This window comes from Anomaloglossus baeobatrachus, chromosome 6 (assembly GCF_048569485.1).
Source record: "Anomaloglossus baeobatrachus isolate aAnoBae1 chromosome 6, aAnoBae1.hap1, whole genome shotgun sequence".
Taxonomy (NCBI): Eukaryota; Metazoa; Chordata; class Amphibia; order Anura; family Aromobatidae; genus Anomaloglossus; species Anomaloglossus baeobatrachus.
This window is the reverse complement of record NC_134358.1, coordinates 290,987,536-291,009,006: the sequence shown is the minus strand read 5'-3', so window position 1 is coordinate 291,009,006 and position 21,471 is coordinate 290,987,536. Positions and strand designations below refer to the sequence as shown.

Genomic DNA, 21,471 nt, shown 5'->3' with positions numbered 1-21,471 from the left:
GCCCATAGATCTCCATACGCCAACTTGGCGCTTTCTACAAGGAGAAACTTTACCCCTTAACCCCTTCACGACCTTTGACGGATCTAGCCGTCATGGTGCCCTGGTACTTAAAGACCCATGACGGCTAGATCCGTCATGGCGAAATCGCGGCCCCGGAGCACTGGGCACCGCAATCTGTTTTAAAAAACTGTAGATTCGGGAAGGAGAGGACTTGTACCTGACCTCAGGAGGGGTGGTGTCTCCTTCCCGGACCTACGGAGGCTGTGATTGGCTGAACGGCGTTCGTCAGCCAATCACAGCCAGTGTTATGTTTCAGCCATTGAAAATGGCTGAAGCATTGAAATCCAGCTATGTCAGTGCAGCTGCAGCACTGGCCATTGGCTGGAGCTCAGTGAGCTTTACTACACCCGCCCCCAGCTCTGATTGGAGAGATCGGCCTTGTGACCGATTTCTCCAAGCAGCACTGTGCCTCTGGAACCGGGTGAGCTCGCTGTAGGAGATCGCTCTCCTTAGCTTCTCCCTCCGTGGAATCTGAGGAGAGCGATCCCTGCGGGCGCCCATCTGTGAGTCACAGCCCCCGATCCACCGCTGCCCTGCTCCATGTGCTTCGCCCCTGCTCTCCCACTGCGCCCCTGCATCTGACGCCGCTACTCTCCCCCTGCATGTGACGCCGCTACTCAGCAGTAAGAGCAAGCGGCGTCAGATGCAGGGGGTGGCGCAGCGGGAGGAGAGCGTCACGGCGGCCGCTGCACTCTCCCCATCAGCCGCTCCACCGCCCCAGCATCTGCCGCTCCCCTCTCCCCATCAGTCACTGCTCTCGCCCCATCTGCTGCTCCACCGCCCAGCATCTGCCGCTCCCCTCTCCCCATCAGTCACTGCTCTCGCCCCATCTGCTGCTCCACCGCCCAGCATCTGCCGCTCCCCTCTCCCCATCAGTCACTGCTCTCGCCCCATCTGCTGCTCCACCGCCCCAGAATCTGCCGCTCCCCTCTCCCCATCAGTCACTGCTCTCGCCCCATCTGCTGCTCCACCGCCCCAGCATCTGCCGCTCCCCTCTCCCCATCAGTCACTGCTCTCGCCCCATCTGCTGCTCCACCGCCCCAGCATCTGCCGCTCCCCTCTCCCCATCAGTCACTGCTCTCGCCCCATCTGCTGCTCCACCGCCCCAGCATCTGCCGCTCCCCTCTCCCCATCAGTCACTGCTCTCGCCCCATCTGCTGCTCCACCGCCCAGCATCTGCCGCTTCCCTCTCCCCATCAGTCACTGCTCTCGCCCCATCTGCTGCTCCACCGCCCAGCATCTGCCGCTCCCCTCTCCCCATCAGTCACTGCTCTCGCCCCATCTGCTGCTCCACCGCCCAGCATCTGCCGCTCCCCTCTCCCCATCAGTCACTGCTCTCGCCCCATCTGCTGCTCCACCGCCCAGCATCTGCCGCTCCCCTCTCCCCATCAGTCACTGCTCTCGCCCCATCTGCTGCTCCACCGCCCCAGCATCTGCCGCTCCCCTCTCCCCATCAGTCACTGCTCTCGCCCCATCTGCTGCTCCACCGCCCAGCATCTGCCGCTCCCCTCTCCCCATCAGTCACTGCTCTCGCCCCATCTGCTGCTCCACCGCCCAGCATCTACCGCTCCCCTCTCCCCATCAGTCACTGCTCTTGCCCCATCTGCTGCTCCACCGCCCCAGCATTTGCCGCTCCCCTCTCCCCATCAGTCACTGCTCTCGCCCCATATGCTGCTCCACCGCCCAGCATCTGCCGCTCCCCTCTCCCCATCAGTCACTGCTCTCGCCCCATCTGCTGCTCCACCGCCCCAGCATCTGCCGCTCCCCTCTCCCTATCAGTCACTGCTCTCGCCGCATCTGCCGCTCCACCGCCCTAGCATCTGCCGCTCCACCGCCCCAGCATCTGCCGCTCCACTCTCCCCATCAGCCGCTCCACCGCCCCTGCATCAGCCGCCACACTCTCCCCATCAGCCGCTCCACCGCCCCTGCATAAGCCGCCACACTCTCCCCATCAGCCGCTCCACCGCCCCTGCATCAGCCGCCGCACTCTCCCAATCAGCCACAGTTCTCTCCCCATCTGCCGCTGCGCCCCTGCATCAGCCACCTCACTCCCCCATCAGCCTCTGCGCCCCTGCATCTGCCACCTCACTCCCCAATCAGCCTCTGCGCCCCTGCATCTGCCACCTCACTCCCCAATCAGCCTCTGCGCCCTTGCATCTGCCACCTCACTCCCCCATCAGCCTCTGCCCCCTCCCTGATCTGCTGCCTGCTCTCTCTCATCCCCTTAATCATCTGCCCCCTCCCCCCCCCCCCCCCTCCCGGATCTGCTGCAATCCTGCTGCCTAGATCCATTCTGTAAGCTATCCCCAATCTCACCTCCCACTCCCCTTCCACCCTTCCCCTCGCCCCCCCTTCCTCCGCCACTCCTGCATCCGTTGTGCCCTCACCCATCCTCCACCACTCCTCCATCCGCCGTGCCCCCTCACCCATCCTCCGCCGTGCCCCCACACCCTTCCTCCGCCGCTCCTGCATCCGTTGCACCCTCTTCTATCCTCCATCCATCTTTTTTCCATCCCACCTAGTCCCCCCCCTTTTTGCAGTACATCTGTGCGTTCGTCCTAATTTTTTTTTCTGTAAACTAAGAAAGAAATACAAATAAACTTAGTTTAGGGCCAGTAAAATTATACTGTAGTAATCATCAACTACAGATTTTTTACTGAATATTGTAAGGGTCAGCCCAGTGCCACACATGAGAGCGATGCTCGAGTCTCACACCGCATCATCCGGCACGGTCGCTCTCTTCCAGACAGGAGTGTGCGGCTGTGTCGGGTGATGCGATGCGAGATTTGTGCATTGCTCTCACGTGTGGCACTTGCCTTAGTGTCAGTTGCAGGTGCATATATTTTTTTTTTTTACTGACGTCTGTATTTTTTTATTATGCCAAACTAATATTTCTTTGTATTGGGGGGGGTCTAGTTTCCAACATGGGGTCACATGTGGGGGAGCTCCACTGTTTGGGCATATCAGGGGGATCTCCAAACGCGACATGGTGCGGCTAACGATTCCAGCTAATTTTCCATTTAAAAAGTCAAATGACGCTCCTTTCCTCTGGAGCTCTGCCGTGCGCCCAAACAGTGTTTTTCTGCCACATATGAGGTATCAGTGTACTCAGAACAAATTGCCCAACAAATTTTGCGGTCCACTTTATCCTGTTACCCCTGTACAAATTAAAAAATGGAGCCTAAAATAACATTTTGTGGAAAAAAAAAAGTACTTTTTTGTTTTTATGCCTCAATGTATGAAGCACGTGAGGGTTCAAAGTGCTCATTACCCATGTAGATTTATGCCATGGGGGTTTAGTTTCCAAAATGAGGTCACTTGTGGGGGAGCTCCATTGTTTAGGCACCTCAGGGGGTCTCCAAACGCAACATGGCGTACGCTAATAATTCCAACCAATTTTGCTGTGAAATGGCGCTCCTTCTCTTCTGAGCCCCGCTGTGTGCCCAGACAATTACTTTCCACCACATATGAGGTATCTGTGTACTCAGGAGAAATTGCACAATACATTGTATGGTGCATTTTTTCCTGATACCCTTGTGGAAAAAAAAGCTACCTGGTTGAAATAACAATTTCATGGTAAAAAAAAAATATATATATTTTCACGGCTGAACGTTCTTAACTTTTGTGAAGCCTCCAGGGGTTCAAAGTGTTCAGTAAACATCTAGATAAATTCAATGAGGGGTCTGGTTTCCAAAATGGGGTCACTTGTGGGGGAGCTCCATTGTTTAGGCACCTCAGGGGGTCTCCAAACACAACATGGCATCCACTAACGATTCCAGACAATTTTGCGTTTGAAAAGTCAATTGTCGCACCTTGCCTTCCGAGCCCTGCTGTGCGCCCAAACATTTGATTTCCACCACATATGAGGTATCTGTGTACTCAGGAGAAAATGCACAATACATTTTATGTTGCAATTTTTCCTGATACCCTTGTGAAAAAAAAAGCTACCTGGTTGAAGTAACAATTTCGTGGTAATTTTTTTTTTTTTATTTTCATTGCTCAAAGTTATTAACTTTTGTGAAGCCCCCAGAGGTTCAAAGTGCTCAATAAACATCTAGATAAATTCCATGAGGTGTCTAGTTTCCAAAATGGGGTCACTTGTGGGGGAGCTCCATTGTTTAGGAACCTCAGGGGGTCTCCAAACGCAACATCACATCTAATTATTCCAGACAATTTTGCTTTCAAAAATTCAAATGATGCTCCTTCTCTTCCGAGCCTTGCCGTGCGCCAAAACAATTGATTTCCCCCACATATGAGATATCGGTGTACTCAGGAGAAATTGCACAATTAATTTTATGGTGCATTTTTCCTGATACCCTTGTGAAAATGCTAAATTTTATGGCTAAAGTAATATTTTTGTGTAAAAAAGTAAAATTTTCATTTTTTCCTTCCACATTGCTTTGGTTGCTGTAAAGCTCCTAAAGGGTTAATAAACTTCTTGGATGTAGTTTTGAGCAGTGTGAGGGGTGCAGATTTTAGAATGGGGTCACTTTTGGGTATTTTCTGTCACCTAGGCCTCTCAAAGTCACTCCAAATGTGATGTGGTACCTAAAAAATTTTTTTTGTAAATTTTGTTGGAAAAATGAAAAATTGCTGATGAACTTTGAACCCTTCTAACTTCCTAACGGAAAAAAATTTTGTTTCGAAAATTGCGCTGGTGTAAAGTAGACAAGTGGGAAATGTTACATAGTAACTATTTTGTGTGACATATCTCACAGATTTATGGGCATAAAATTTCAAATTTTGAAAATTGCGAAATTTTCAAAATGTTCGCCAAATTTCCAAACTTTTCACACATAAACGCAAAAAATATCGGCCTAAATTTACCATTGACATGAAGTACAATATGTCACGAAAAAACAATCTCAGAATCGCCAGGATCCGTTGAAGCGTTCCAGAGTTATAACCTGTCAAAGTGATACTGGTCAGAAATGTAAAAAATGGCCGGGTCTTTAAGGTGAAAACAGGCTGGGGGCTGAAGGGGTTAAACCTTATGGTTTTTTATCGCTAAATAACTTTACAGCTATGTTACATTTTAACCAGCAATGTTCATAGTAAACAATGTGTCAGTCTGCTATGAGGAAAAAGTCAGATGTGATCTAAAATCAGTTGCATTTTAAGAATGTCTTTGTATTCATTGCAGACAGCTGGCAAATTTCCATTTTTGCTGCAAAATGTGGTGAAAAGTGAGCAAAGAGCATTAATCTAAAATTTCAGAGCAGAATGTGTGTGAGAATTCTGCAATGCCCTGGAGAGCCCGAGCATGTAGCTGTCACACATCAGCCGGCTCCTAACACTAATGTTTCTTTTTTCTAGCACATGTGTGGCTCACGTGTAACATAGAAGGAATTTGACATTTGTATAGGGTCAGAGCTCTATATTTCATTTCCATAAAACCCCTGTTTTCCTTCACAAAAGAGTAAAGTAGGGAATGAAGGATTTTAAATAAAGGGAAAAACAAAAATATGATATATGAACTATTACCTTTAAAGGGAATGTGTCACCAGAAAATGATCTATTGTTTAAATCAGATTTTTGTATTACATTTATTTAAAAAAATAAAATAAAATTTTAAAAAAAAATATATATATTGTGTTTTATATATATATATATATATATATATATATATATATATCACACATATACATATATATATATGTGTGTGTGTGTATATATATATATATATATATATATATATATATATTTTTTTTTTTTCTTTTAATAATACAATCGTTATCAAAAAGCAACAGGAGCAATCTTGCAATTTTGACAGTAGGTATTGGGGCTTTTTTAAACTCTAAATGCCACGTCACACTAAGCAAAATCGCTAGCAACATCGCTGCTGAGGCACGACTTTTGTGACGCAACAGCGATGTTGCTAGCGATGTTGCTGTGTGGGACATCGATTAACAACCTGGCCCCTGCTGTGAGGTCGCTGGTTGTTGCTGAATGTCCTGGACCATTTTTTAGTTGTTGCTCTCCCGCTGTGAAGCACAGATCGCTGTGTGTGACAGTGAGAGAGCAACAACTGAATGTGCAGTGAGCAGGGAGCTGGCTTCTGCGGACGCTGGTAACCACGGTAAACATCGGGTAACCAAGAAGCCCTTACCTTGGTTACCCAATATTTAGCTTCGTTACCAGCGTCTGCCGCTCTCACGCTGTCAGTGCCGGCTCCCTGCTCTCTGCACACGTAGCCACAGTACACATCGGGTAATTAACCCGATGTGTACTGTGGCTAGGAGTGCAGGGAACAGGGAGCTGGCACTGGCAGTGTGAGAGCGGTGGACGCTGGTAACGAAGGTAAATATCGGGTAACCAAGGTAAGGGCTTCTTGGTTACCCGATGTTTACCGTGGTTACCAGCATCCGCAGAAGCCGGCTCCTGCTGCCTGCGCACGTAGCAGAGTACACATCGGGTAATTAACCCGATGTGTACTGTGGCTAGGTGTGCAGGGAGCCAGTGCTAAGCGGTGTGCGCTGGTAACCAAGGTAAATATCGGGTTGGTTACCCGATATTTACCTTAGTTACCAAGCGCAGCATCGCTTCCACGCGGCGCTGGGGACTGGTCACTGGTTGCTGGTGAGATCTGCCTGTGTGACAGCTCACCAGCAACCCGTGTAGCGACGCTCCAGTGATCCCTGCCAGGTCAGGTTGCTGGTGGGATCGCTGGAGCATTGCTTAGTGTGACATCTCACCAGCGACCTCCTAGCAACTTACCAGCGATCCCTATCAGGTTGTATCGTTGTTGGGATCGCTGGTAAGTTGTTTAGTGTGACTGGGCCTTAACTCGCATTCACCTACCATACACATTAGAATAATGTAGCCTGAGCCTAAAGGTCCAGTCACACTAAGCAACTTACCAGCGATCCCAACAACGATAGGGATCGCTGGTAAGTTGCTAGGAGGTTGCTGGTGAGATGTCACACTGCGACGCTCCAGCGATCCCACCAGCAACCTGACCTGGCAGGGATCGCTGGAGCGTCGCTACACGAGTTGCTGGTGAGCTCACCAGCAACCAGTGACCAGCCCCCAGCGCCGCGTGGAAGATGCTGCGCTTGGTAACTAAGGTAAATATCGGGTAACCGTGCTACACGTGCAGGGAGCAGTGCACACTGAGCGCTGGCTCCCTGCTCTCCTAGTTACAGCACACATCGGGTTAATTACCCAATGTGTGCTGCAGCCACATGTGCACAGAGCAGGGAGCAGCGCACAATGCTTAGCGCTGGCTCCCTGCTCTCCTAGTTACAGCACACATCGGGTTAATTACCCGATGTGTGCTGCAGATACATGTGCACAGAGCAGGAGCCGGCATTGACAGTGAGAGCGGCGGGGGCTGGTAACAAAGGTAAATATCGGGTAACCAAGGACAGGGCTTCTTGGTTACCCGATGTTTACCGTGGTTACCAGCCTCCGCAGAAGTCGGCTCCTGCTGCCTGCACATTCAGTTGTTGCTGTCTCGCTGTCACACACAGCGATCTGTGCTTGACAGCGGGACAGCAACAACTAAAAAATGGCCCAGGACATTCAGCAACAACCAACGACCTCACAGCAGGGGCCAGGTTGTTGCTGGATGTCACACACAGCAACATCGCTAGCAACATCACAAAAGTTGTTCGTTAGCAGCGATGTTGCTAGCGATGTTGCTTAGTGTGACGGGGCCTTAACAGTATTGACAAGCTCAGCCGATAGTCTAATGGGGCCTCCTGGCTCTTCTCCAATACATGTTGGGAGAGATAATCCTGCCTGTCCGATTTCAGAATGCCAGTCCTTTTGTTCTCATAGAGATAAACTGCCTCCAGACAGGTCTGACAGAAGTTCTACCTTAGGAACATGGGAGCGCTCAGAAGATTGAGCAGTCCTGTATATGGATGAGTTGGGAGTGATAGCTACAGAGCCGTCATTCTACTGACCAATATCTAATGTGTTTGGGGCTCCTCACTTTCTATCCTTTCCAAAAGAGTTTCCAGCAGTTTCCTTATCCGAATAGGCAGGATTACAATGACTGATAACACCTCCATGCACAGCTGGTATTACAGGTTCCCCTATTTACAGTAGACAATATCACAGCTGACTCTGCTCCCTGTCTCATCCCAATGACTTTTGCACACGCTTATTAGATGCTTCAATACAACAGATGGGGTCGGAGTCAGTTCACTGTTGCTAATGTACATGTGGATTTCCTAATACATCAGGAAGTCAAAATCTAAAAAATTCCCAATGGCCAGTGTGACATTTTGAAGGATTTCTCATTTTTATTTGTATTACAGATTGTGATACTGGAAAAAAAGAAATATTGCCAAAAACTTTAATACAATCCAATTAGCAAAAAACTTTATGATTAGTGATGGGCGAATAGTAACTCTTTGTGTTCAGATTATTCGTAACAAATAACAAAGTACTATTCCAATGAACCTAATGCAAGTCAGTGGGGATCCTGAGCATTTTTCTTGCTGTGACGAATACTGGAATAGTACTCGGTATTTGGTAAGCATTAGCCGAACACGAATAGTTACTAGTCGCACATCTCTACTTTTGAGTTAAACAATGATTATTTTTCTATTGCATGTGAGCCTAGAAAATGTTAGTTCTTCTCCGAATCCTTGAAGATACTATACCACTAATTGGGGAAAATGCAGGTATTACTCAATGTAACATATGTTCTGAGTATTGAAATCTCCTAATGGTTCAGGTGGAAGTCATCTTGTATCTCGCAGGCTTAGACTCCTTTTGGAAAATAAAAAAATGGTTGTTTGCCAAAAATGAGTATTACAGTATATTTAATTCAAGAAATAAAGTTACAAAATTATAGCCAATATAATGAAATGTTAACGTTCGGAAACTCCCTATCTCTAACGACAACTTTTTATGTACTTGGCCCCCAGCAATTACGTTAAACTGATTTTTATTTTAGGAGTCATGAATTGCAAAGTTTAGAGAGTAGAACGTATAGCTTTATCCTTAAATAGTGGCCTCACAAGTCTGTGCCGGGGAGACGCATGTACATGTATTTGTAAGGGGAAAGAGTGAATAATGAAGTGTTAATGTAGAACTGCTATGACACAGACTTCCTAATTATGTGCGAATCCCGGACTAAACCTTGGGTGTTTGAATGCCAAGGCCTTCTCTTGTAAAATAACAACAATCCTATGGCACATGGGAATGCCTATGAATAAATTATTATGTGGATGTAAAAAGAGCTTCCTTTTCTTTGCCCAAATTCTAAATATATTTGCTTTGGGTTCTAATGAAAAGTACTTTATATCTTTTATATAAATAGCTTACATCTAAAGAAGGACCAGACAAATCCAAAGGGAAAGGTAGCCAGTGGATTCAGACATTTGTTTCTGATGTAAAATTTGATTTTGCTAAATAGGTTTTCTAGGATTTCACAAATTTGGTCAAGAATTAATTATTATGTTTACTTATCTAACGCTATTTATTTCTCAGTGCTTTACAGACGTGATCATCACTGTTCCCATTGATTCCACAGCACTTTACAGACATGCTCATCACTGTTCCCATTAATTCCACAGCACTTTACAGACATGATCATCACTGTTCCCGTTGATTCAACAGCACTTTATAAACGTGATCATCACTTTTACCATTGATTCCACAGCGCTTTATAAACGTGATCATCACTATTACCATTGATTCCACATCACTTTACAGACGTGATCATCATTATTACCATTGATTCCATAGCGCTTTACAGACATGCTCATCACTGTTCCCATTGATTCAACAGCGCTTTACAGACATGCTCATCACTATTCCCATTGATTCCACAGCACTTTACAGACATGATCATCACTGTTCCCGTTGATTCAACAGCACTTTATAAACGTGATCATCACTTTTACCATTGATTCCACAGCGCTTTATAAACGTGATCATCACTATTACCATTGATTCCACAGCACTTTATAAACGTGATCATCACTATTACCATTGATTCCACAGCACTTTATAAACGTGATCATCACTATTACCATTGATTCCACAGCGCTTTATAAACGTGATCATCACTATTACCATTGATTCCACAGCACTTTATAAACGTGATCATCACTTTTACCATTGATTCCACAGCACTTTATAAACGTGATAATCACTATTACCATTGATTCCACAGCACTTTATAAACGTGATAATCACTATTACCATTGATTCCACAGCGCTTTATAAACGTGATCATCACTATTACCATTGATTCCACAGCACTTTATAAACGTGATCATCACTGTTACCATTGATTCCACAGCACTTTATAAACGTGATCATCACTGTTACCATTGATTCCACAGCACTTTACAGACGTGATCATCATTATTACCATTGATTCCATAGCGCTTTACAGACATGCTCATCACTGCTCCCGTTGATTCAACAGCACTTTACAGACATGCTCATCACTATTCCCATTGATTCCAAAGCGCTTTACAGGCGTGATCATCACTATTCCCATTGATTCCACAGCGCTTTACAGACGTGATCATCACTGTTCCCATTGATTCCACAGCGCTTTACAAACGTGATCATCACTTCCCATTGATTCCAAAGTGCTTGACAGACGTGATCATCACTGTTCCCATTGACTTCAGAGCGCTTTACAGACATGATCATTACTGTTCCCACACAAACACAGGGAGAACATACAAACTCCTTGCAGATGTTATCCTTGATGGAATGAAATATATATAACCATTACTTAATCATTGAATCCACACAATCCCTGCAGTGAGGACTTCCTACAGTACTGTAACCAGTCACTGACCTCAGCATTCATGCTAGCCTCAATGAGTCACGTATATACCGTTTGGCTCGTGAACGCTGGAATCGTGGCATGGCTGAAGTGGAATTCAATGGGTGAGCAATAGCCATTGATGTAATTTATAGCCTTTCCCACTCTTGGCCAAGTTTTAGAAGATTGCAGAATATCCATTTAAAGCTTATCAATTAAATTCCTATTGTATCACTGCTAAAAAATGGCAAGCGTTCTGGAAACTGGCTTCTAAAGTGTACTGTATTTTGTGTACCTCCTCTTTGCTGATGAGGTAGAACTAAAGGCGAACCTATGAATAATTAGGAACATTTGTTTATAGTATGTCCATATAGAGTGTCATTATGCTTGGACACAGGGACTGACCCCAAGCTTTCACTTCATCATACAGATCCATTACTCTGAATGGAGATCGGTTGTGCATATTTTGTACAGGATAAGCCATAGTCAAGGATCCAGTGCAGTTTTAATTTTGACTCTCCGTTAAAGAGCTTAGCTATAAATCTTGCAGATTGTTTGGGTTTAACCATTATCTAGCTTGGAAAGCAATCAGTTGGCGACAAGGTCATTAAACAGAGCATTTCTGTTCCTGCAGAGACTGGACCTGCTCATTGCTGAAACCAATGACATGACTGTAACAGCCTATGTATGCTAGTGGAGTTAGTTCAGCTCCTATTCTCCACTTTATAATTTTCTACTACAGTATTAGCACACTTTTTCTAGGGTTTTCTAGATTTATATTAGTATAGAATAGTCATTGTGTTATGTACATTTCTAATATGCTTAATATTTGCATAATTGTTTCTGTATCTGATCACCAGTCCTGATTTTGTCCATTTCATAAGTAAGTAAATTACAGATATCTCTTGTAATAAGCAGTGCACCTGTCTAAGCAGCAGATACCCGCACACATTTTCCAGTAAATGTAATGAAGAATATTCCTATTTACTATCATAAAATAATGTTATAAACATTATAATGGAATTTTTATTTCCAGTAGACCTCTTTCAGCTTTCTTCTCAACAGTCTCTTCTTAAGGCCTCTTTTACACGTCCGTGAAAATCACACACGTTTTTCACGGACGTGTCGGAGGTGCGTGTTGCCCTCGGTGTGTTGTGTGCATGGCCTACGTGTGTTCTCCGTGTGTCATCCGTGATAACACACGTAGAATGGGAACTTTCTGCTCACCTGTTTCTGGCGTCGCTGTCCGTGGTGCTGAACTTCGGTCTCCGGTCCTGCCGACTCCACGCTGCTGCTGCTTCCAGCCGCAGTGAAGTGAATATTCAAGGAGCATAATGAGCGGCAGTCGGAAGCAAGTGACAGCAACGGCAGAGACTGCAGGGCTGGAGAAGGTAAGTAAAGTTTTGTTTTTTTTCTCGCAGACACATGTCTTTTCTCCAGTGCGTGTCACACGTGGTCCGTGTGTGTTACGTGTAACACAATTGCGTTCCGTGTGACACCCATGATGCCGGAGATAAAATGGACATGTCGTCGTGAGAAACACACGGACACACGTATGTACGGAACGGACACACTTTCCGTGCGAAAATACATACGTGTGTCTGATACCATAGGAAGACATAGGTCTACGTGTGTACGTGTCTCCGGTACGTGAGGAAATGTACCATACATGTACCGGAGGCACGTACGTGTGAAAGAAGCCTAAGGCGACTGTCTAGTGAACAAGGAGGAAAATGGCTTAATAAAATAAACTTGAGAATACATTTTATATGCAATTTGGGGGGTTTAAAAACAATGAGTACGTCCTAATTGTCCCATAACTTGCAGTTTGAATGTATTAAAATATGTCTTTCAGGTTTTTTAAATTAATTCTCAGCTGCTAAAACATGTAGAATATTGTGCAATATGAAGCTTAAAACACGAGGAGACTGCCGTGCTCGCCAGAGATCTTAGCCCCTACAAGCAAGAGAGTAAAACTCCCACTGATCTAATATTGATGACCTTAAGATAGGCTATTCATTTTAAAAACTCCTTTAAAGTTTTCAGAACAGAGATTAGGGGTAGACAAAGCCAATTCTATTATTTTTACTGAAGATGGCTCTTAAAGGGAATAAGTCATCGGGAGAGACTTCATTAAATTAGTATTCTGCAAAGAGCAAATCTGGTGGGTCATACAATACAAAATAGCACAGTTCTATTTTTGTATGTGAAAGTCTACATTGCAGCCATCCTTGCCAGCTCATTTACTTAGTGGTATTTAGTCACTTCACAAATGCCCTACATTTAGAGCATCAGTATTCATGGCGGATTCCTATTTAGTAATATTATAGTTCATTACTATTAGCAGTGTAAAGGATTGTCCCCTTTCAGAAAACTTGTGGATAGAATACAGTAGATAATAAAAGCAGTGTGAGTATTATTTATCCTTCCTGGGTCCAGTGTAGGTTCTAATCTCTAGTGTTTGTCTGCCGCTCAGTCGTCACATTAACCGAGCTGCAGCTCAGTCATCACATTAACAGAGCTGCAACTCAGTCATCACATTAATAGAGCTGCAGCTCAGTTATCACAATAATATAGCTGCAGCTCAGTCATCACATCAACAGAGCTGCAGCTCAGTCATCACATTAACAGAGCTGCAGCTCAGTCATCACATTAATAGAGCTGCAGCTCAGTTATCACATTAATATAGCTGCAGCTCAGTCATCACATCAACAGAGCTGCAGCTCAGTCATCACATTAACAGAGCTGCAGCTCAGTCATCACATTAATAGAGCTGCAGCTCAGTTATCACAATAATATAGCTGCAGCTCAGTCATCACATCAACAGAGCTGCAGCTCAGTCATCACATTAACAGAGCTGCAGCTAAGTCATCACATCAACAGAGGTGCAGCTTATCAAAGAGGTCAGTGGCTCCACTCCTGTAGATGGTACATGCCGCTGAGCTCACTGATTGCCTGCAGCTCAGTTGACCTTTACAAACATTGGAGAGGAGCAGGTAGCAGGCACTGGACCCAGAGAGGGTAATACACAGGCTGATATATATATATATATATATATATATATATATATATATATATATATATATGTATATTGAAACTTATACCGACATTTTGGTATAAGTTTCAAGATATGTTGAAACTTATACCAAAATGTTTTCTGAAAGGGAGACCAGGCCCTTTAACGTATAAAACATCTTGCTTTTTAATACTTTCTATGTGTGTTTTGGTGGAAGTAGTCCAGACAGCCCCTTTCAGAACATTTTTCCGTTCTTTAGCAGTCTTACATTACACTCCTTGTCTAAGGTGTATGACGTTGGACCTTTAACATGACTTCCACTATTAAGCAGTATTACGCAATACTCATTCTTACCTTCTAGACTAAATGATTAAACAGGAGCTGTAATAATCTGCAAGCGTCTGTTTTTCATCACCCAGTCTCTCCTCAGGAGATTTACAGTATAGACATATAAGGTACCAAACTACCACAATTTTACAAAGGACCAGAAATACTGGAAGGAATGTATATCATAGGTCATGTGTACGTCTCCGGAGGGTGTGCCGCTGTATGATTTTACCTTGACTTCTGGAAACAATGTGTTTGAATGAAAGGCAATATTCAATAGACTTCCTTACATTGATGCACATTGTTTTTTTACTAATAGCTTCGTTGGAAGGGATATTTTTTCAGTATTGTCAGTGAACTGCTGAAATAGTCTGGCATCCCAGCACTAACTCCACAGGATGCCACATTCCTTAACTTGTAATGTGAACCCTGGGCCTCACTCCCCCTCCATAGGGCCAAGATGCTCAAGATTTAGCAAGTTTAGGGTATACATGATTGCTACTAAATATATACAAATGAGAATTCCCCGAAGCAGATAGCTTTCTAAGGTATTTCTATTCCTTGCAGTTTTCCACCACCCAACACATAGCATGTACTTTTATAGTAATCACGCGGGAGAACAATTGTCTGCTTATTTTAGTAATTGTACAGTTACCAAGAGTCAAGGATGAATGGATGCAATGTGTAAATATGAAATAATTCATTAAAGCCTATAATGCTCACTAAGTCCAGTGCACAGACATACTCTACACATACCTCATTTATATGGCGAGTGTTAAGATAAAAGTAAATCTCTCGATAATTTATTATTAATGTGTTGTTAATAACAAAAGTAAGCTACAGTCTTTTAGAGAAAAATTCTAGGCAAAAACACAAGTTTACTTTTGGTTGCCAAATGCTGTTATTATTAGGAGAATAAGAAAAAGAGAATGTTGGATTAAATGGTATTTAGTACATAGAGCACACGAGAGCCCATAGTACAAATAGGCACTAGTTAGTGTCACCACTGATTTCTTCATTACAGTCCTGGAAGTGTGGCAGCATAGTACCATTTATACCAGTATCTGACACCTTTTATACCAGTATCAGACACATTTTATACTATTATCCAAAACCTTTTATACCAGTATCAAACACCTTTTATACCAGTATAGGACATATTTTATACCAGTATCCGAAACCTTTTATACCAGTATCCGAAACCTGTTATACCAGTATCATGGGAATATAAATGATGCAGAAAAGAAATCCAGAGGCAGAAGTTAATGTCACCACTATTTTTCCTCATTACAGTCCTTGAAGTGTGGCAGCATAGTACCATTTATACCAGTATCTGAAACCTTTTATACCAGTATCAGACACATTTTTTTACCAGTTTTAGAGCTCATGCGCACGTTGCCGAATTGCATGCATTTACGGTGCGTATAGCACTGCAGTGTAAATGCATGCGTCCTGCGTCCCCTGCACAATCTATGAAGATTGTGTATGAGACGTGCGCTCGTTGCTTTTATGAACGCAGCGATTTGGATGCTAAAATTTTGACCCAAATCCGTGCGTTCATAAAAGAAGCATGTCATTATTCCGCGCGCTTTGGATGCAGCTCCCACTCTGTCTATGGTGGGGGCAGCATCCCGAGCGCAGGAAATCGGCTTTTTTAACAAATATACTGCATTTATTCTGCAGCGATTTGAAGCGCACATGTGCATGTGTGAGACACATTTTATACCATTATCAGACACCTTTTATATCAGTATTAGGCCTCTTTCACACGTCCTTGTCTTCGATACGTGTTTGGTCCTTTTCCTCACGTACCGAAGACACGGGCACATGTAGACCCATTAAAATCAATGGGTCTGCGCTCACGTGCGTGTTCTGCCATGGACCGTGTGTACGTGTGGAGCATACGTGTGTCCGTGTGCTCCACACGTAGACATGTCCGTTTTTCTCCGGCATCATGGGTGTCACACGGAACGCAAACGGACCACATGGAGGTGTTCCGTGTGACACGCGCCGGAGAAAACACACGTGTCTGAGAAAAAAAAACTTTACTCACCTTCTCCAGCCCTGCAGTCTCTGCCATTGCTGTCACTTGCTTCCGACTGCCGCTCATTATGCTCATTGCATATTCACTTCACTGTGGCCGGAAGCAGCAGCAGCGGGGAGTCGGCAGGACCGGAGACCAAAGATCAGCACCACGGACAGCAACGCCAGGGACAGGTGAGCAGAAAGTTCCCGTTCTCCGTGTGTTATCACGGATAACACACGGAGAACACATTTGTACCATAAAAACGGCTCACGCAGGCCAATACGCACCTTTGACACGTCCGTGAAAAACGTGCGTGATTTTCACGAACGTGTAAAATAGGCCTCAGACACCTTTTATACCAGTATCAGACACATTTTATACCAGCGTCCGACACCTTTTATACCAGCATCAGAGAACATTTTATACTGAACAAAAAAGGACTCTATCATATCATTATGACATCCAATAATTCTTTATTAGTTCATGGAAATATAAATGATGCAGAAAATAAATCCAGAGGCATTATTAAAAAAGATCTACATGTCCGGCCAATAACTCTTCCTACAATATCCAATTTAAGGCCCTGTGCGCACGCTGCGGATTTTACCGTGGAATAGCCACGGATTTTGTTGAAGGAATGCTGCAGAAAATGTTTATAACCTTTCTGCAGTCATTCCTTAGCAAAACCTATGGGGATTAAAAAATGCTGTGCGCACACTGCGTTTTTTTGTCCCTGTGGGTTTGCCGCGGAATTTCCACTGAGCATGTCAGTTCTTTTCTGCAGGTACCTGCAGTTTTTGCCATAGATAATGATAAAAAACCGCAGGGGACAAAATGCAGAAAACCCACGACGATACCGTGGCAAACCACGAGAAATCCGCATGCGGTTTTCAGGTGCTATTTGCAGCGTTTTTTTTACCACAGGTGCGGTAATCTTTAAGAGGCTGCGGAATTTTCTTAAGAAAATACCATTTTCTAGTGCGCACAGGGTCTTAGTGTACCTATAGGAATATAGCTCATATCTGAATCAAATCAGAATCCATTATTAGCTACATAAAATAAGATTACTGGAAGATTCAAGGTACCTATATCTGCCAACTCAGTGTTACAATGATGTCCATATAAAATCTAGACAGATGCAAAATGCAATTCAAGTTCAATAGATATTGTGTGCAACATCTAAGTGGATAATGTATGTGTCCACTTCGTCATACTCCCAGGTGTATATCAGTAGTGGTCTCACTAATGGAGAGCCATGCCAAATGAAAATATTAAGAGGATTTGAGGAAGCTACGCGAAGTACGTGTCAAGGAGCTCATGGTGTCATATACTATATGGTAACAATTTGTTCTACTGGTGTACTTACTATATCGCTGTGCCTTCATAAGATACTGCACTTTACAGTGGAGAAAACCAGTATTTGATATACTGACGATTTGCACGTTTTCCCACATACAAAGAATGGACAGGTCTGCAATTTTTATTGTAGGTACACTTTAACTGTGATGAATAACAAAAATCCAGGAAATCACATTGTATGATCTTTAATTAATTAATTTGCATTGTATTGCTTGAAATAAGTATTTGATCACCTACCAATCAGCAAGATTTCTGTCTCTCACAGACCTGTTTTTCTTTCTTTAAGAAACTCTCCTGCTCTGTACTTATTACCTGTATTAATTGCACCTATATGAACTCATTACTCGTATAAAAGACACCTGCCCACTCACTCAATCAATCAATCACACTCCAACCTCTCCACCTTGGCCAAGACCAAAGAACTGTCTAATCCACACCAGACACAAAATTGTAGAACTGCACAAGACTGGGATGGGCTTCAGGACAATAGGCAAGCAGCTTGGTGAGAAGGCAACAACTTGTTGGTGCAATTATTGAAGAATGGAAGAAATACAAGATGACTGTCAATCTTACTTGGTCTGGGGCTCCATGCAAGACCTCGCCTTATGGGGTAAGAATGATTCTGAGAAAGGTCAGGAATCAGCCTAGAACTACATGGAATGACCTGAAGAAAGCTGGGACCAAAGTCTCAGAGATTACTGTTAGTAATACATTACGTTGTCATAGATTATAATTCCATAGGGCATGTAAGGACCCCCTGTTCACAGTAGCACATGGCGAGGTCTGTTTGAAGGTCACCAATGTCCATCTGGATGTTCCAGAGGAGGCATGGGAGAAGGTCATGTGGTCAGATGAGACCAAAATAGAACATATTGGAACCAACTCCGTGTTTAGAGGAGGAAGAAATATGAGTACAACCCCAAAAACATTGTCCCAAGTGTGAAGCATGAGGATGGAAACTTCATCCTTTGGGGTACATTTCTGGAAAGGGGACAGCACGACTGCACCATATTGAAGGAAGGACATGTATCGTGAGATTTTAGCCAACAACCTCCTTCCCTCAGTAAGAGCAATGAAGATGGGCCATGGCTAGGTCTTCCAGCATGACAATGACCCGAAACACACAGCCAGGGTAACAAAGGAGTGGCAACGTAAGAAGCATTTCAAGGTACTGGAGTGGCTTAGCCAGTCTCCAAACCCGAACCCTATAGAAAATCTTTGGAGGGAGCTGAAACTCAATGTTGCCCAGCCCCAAAACCTAAAAGATCTGGAGAAAATCAGCCCCAAAACCTAAAAGATATGGGCCAAAATCCCTGCTGCAGTGTGTGCAAACTTGGTTAAGAACCAGGAAACGTCTGACCTCTGTAATTGCAAACAAAGGTTTCTGTACCAACTATTAAGTTCTGTTTTTCTATTGTATCAAATACTTATTTCATGCAATAAAATGCAAATTAATTATTTAAAAATCAACCAATGTGAATTTCTGGATTTTTTTTTAATTCTTTCTGTCACAGTTGAAGTGTACCTACGATAAAAATTACAGAACTCTCCATTCTTGGTTGCAAAACTTGCAAAATCGTCAGTGTACTTAAGCCTCTTTATGTTTGCATGTTGCATGGTTCTCAGTTAGTGAGACCTCTACTAATACATAGCTATAAAAGTAGGTAAACACTTTTATACAAGTATCAGACACCTTTTATACTAGTTTCAGACACCTTTTATACCAGTTTCAGACACCTTTTATACCAGTTTCAGACACCTTTTATACCAGATTCAGACACCTTTTATACCAGATTCAGACACCTTTTATAGCCGTATTAGACACTTTCTATACCAATACTAGACACATTTAACCAGGCACTTTTTATAACAGTATCAAACTCCTTTTAAACTAGTTTCAGACACCTTTTATAACAGTATCAAGCACTTTTTATACTAGTATCAGACGCCTCTCCTACCACTATTAGATACTTGGTGGTGTCTGTAAAAATAGGCTCCTTTTTTGCCCTGCCCGTAAAAAAAATTAAAGCATCTGTGTTTTTTTCTTTAGGCTGAAAAAACTTGGGCAGATTATTTTCACTGCACTTATCATTTTTTAGTTTACAGTGAATGTAGCTGATGTCGTCATATCAGAATTATTGGCTGTAGACATTAAATTAGATTCATTATGGTTTTCCAAGGTGTACGTAAAAATACGTTGTGCGTGATTTTTTAATAGTCAAGTCAAGTTGGTAACCCTGCTTTTATACCAGTATCATACACCTTTTATACCATTACCAGACACTAGTGATGAGCGAACACTATCATGCTCGGAAGATTGGGACTTGAGACGAGCAGGTTCGATGCTCAGATGAGCACGACTCGAGTACCGAGTATAATGGAAGGCAAAGAGAAACTCAAGCATTTTTATAGAAGATCTTCTGGAAAAATGCTTGAGTTTTCCACTGACTTCCATTATACTCGGTACTCGGGTGTAGCTCATCTGAGCGTCGGACCTGCTCGTTCCGAGCACCCTGGCATGATAGTGATCACTCATCTCTCTATACCAGACATCTTTTATACCTGTATGACGCACCATTGACAGCAGTACTGGTCATCTTGTTTTTGGTTTTTTTTTTTTTCCAATATCAGACGTGTCTTTTAAATCTATGGTTAAAGAATAACACAGATATAAAGGTGTAATTGCATTACATGTCTTGTGTATGTTAGTGTTAAGGCCACGTCTCACTAAGCGACATTGCTAGCGACATCGCTGCTGAGTCACGTTTTTTGTGACGCAACAACGATCTTGCTAGCGATGTCGCTGTGTGTGACATCCAGCAACGACTTGGCCCCTGCTGTGAGGTCGCCAGTCGTTGCTGAATGTCCTGGACCATTTTTTGGTCGTTGCTCTCCCGCTGTGAGGCACACATCGCTGTGTTTGACAGCGAGAGAACAACGATCTGAATGTGCAGGGAGCAGGGAGCCGGCTTCTGTGGACGCTGGTAACCAAGGTACACATCGGATAACCAAGCAAAGCGCTTTGCTTGGTTACCCGATATTTACCTTGGTTACCAGCATCTGCAGCTTCTAGAAGCCGGCTCCCTGCTCCCTGCACATGTAGCCAAGGTACAGATCAGGTAACTATAAGCAAAGCGATTTACTTAGTAACCCGATGTGTACTATGGTTACCAAGCACAGCGTCGTTAGACGGGTGGCTGGTGGCTTATCTCCGATTGCTGTGGAGATCTGCCTGATTGACAGCTCACCAGCGACCATGTAGCAACGCTCCAGCGATCCCTGCCAGGTCAGATCGCTGGTGGGATCGCTGGAGCGTCGCTTAGTGTGACAGAACCTTTAAATTAGAGTGACCTTGTGTCAGATTTTGATGTAAATTAGATGATTGGAGGCAGCGCAATTATATCCTACAATAAATGCTGAAAGATGTTAGACCATTTTGTTAAATCTGAGCCACTATGTCATATAAATTTTAATAGGCAATTTTTAAAATACAATACAATGCATGAAACAAATTTTGCTACATGGAGAAGTAAATCCATTTTTGTGTTAGCCATTCAAAGGCAGTACAAATAAACCTCTAAAACATGAACATTTACTACGGTAATTTGTGGTTTACATAACTTTGCAACATTTGAAGTTTTAGATATTTACTACAATATCTTCTTTTGTCTTTTTTAGGTATTCACGTACAAACAAAGCACAATTACTCGGCAGAAGGTAACCACTATGCATCCAACCAGTATAAATGGCGTAGAAGATATGGCAGCACTCTGTGATCTTCATGAGGGATCCATCATGTACAATCTTTATCAGAGATACCAGGAGAACAAAATATATGTAAGTGTTATTCTGTCCTTCAGTCATAATGAAATCATACTTGGCTATAACGTACTTCCAAATAGAGAACATTCACTCATCTGTTTCTATTTTTTCATCTGT

General features: G+C 43.6%; 1 protein-coding gene across 1 annotated transcript in view; it reads left to right on the top strand.

The window, feature by feature from the left end:
- The window catches only part of MYO10 (myosin X), a 348,533-nt gene that overhangs the window by 108,814 nt on the left and 218,248 nt on the right, over positions 1-21,471 (top strand). Inside the window, exon 3 of the mRNA XM_075314877.1 lies at positions 21,211-21,369. Within this exon, the coding sequence (XP_075170992.1) occupies positions 21,211-21,369 (159 nt within the window). The remainder of the gene's footprint in view (positions 1-21,210; positions 21,370-21,471) is intronic.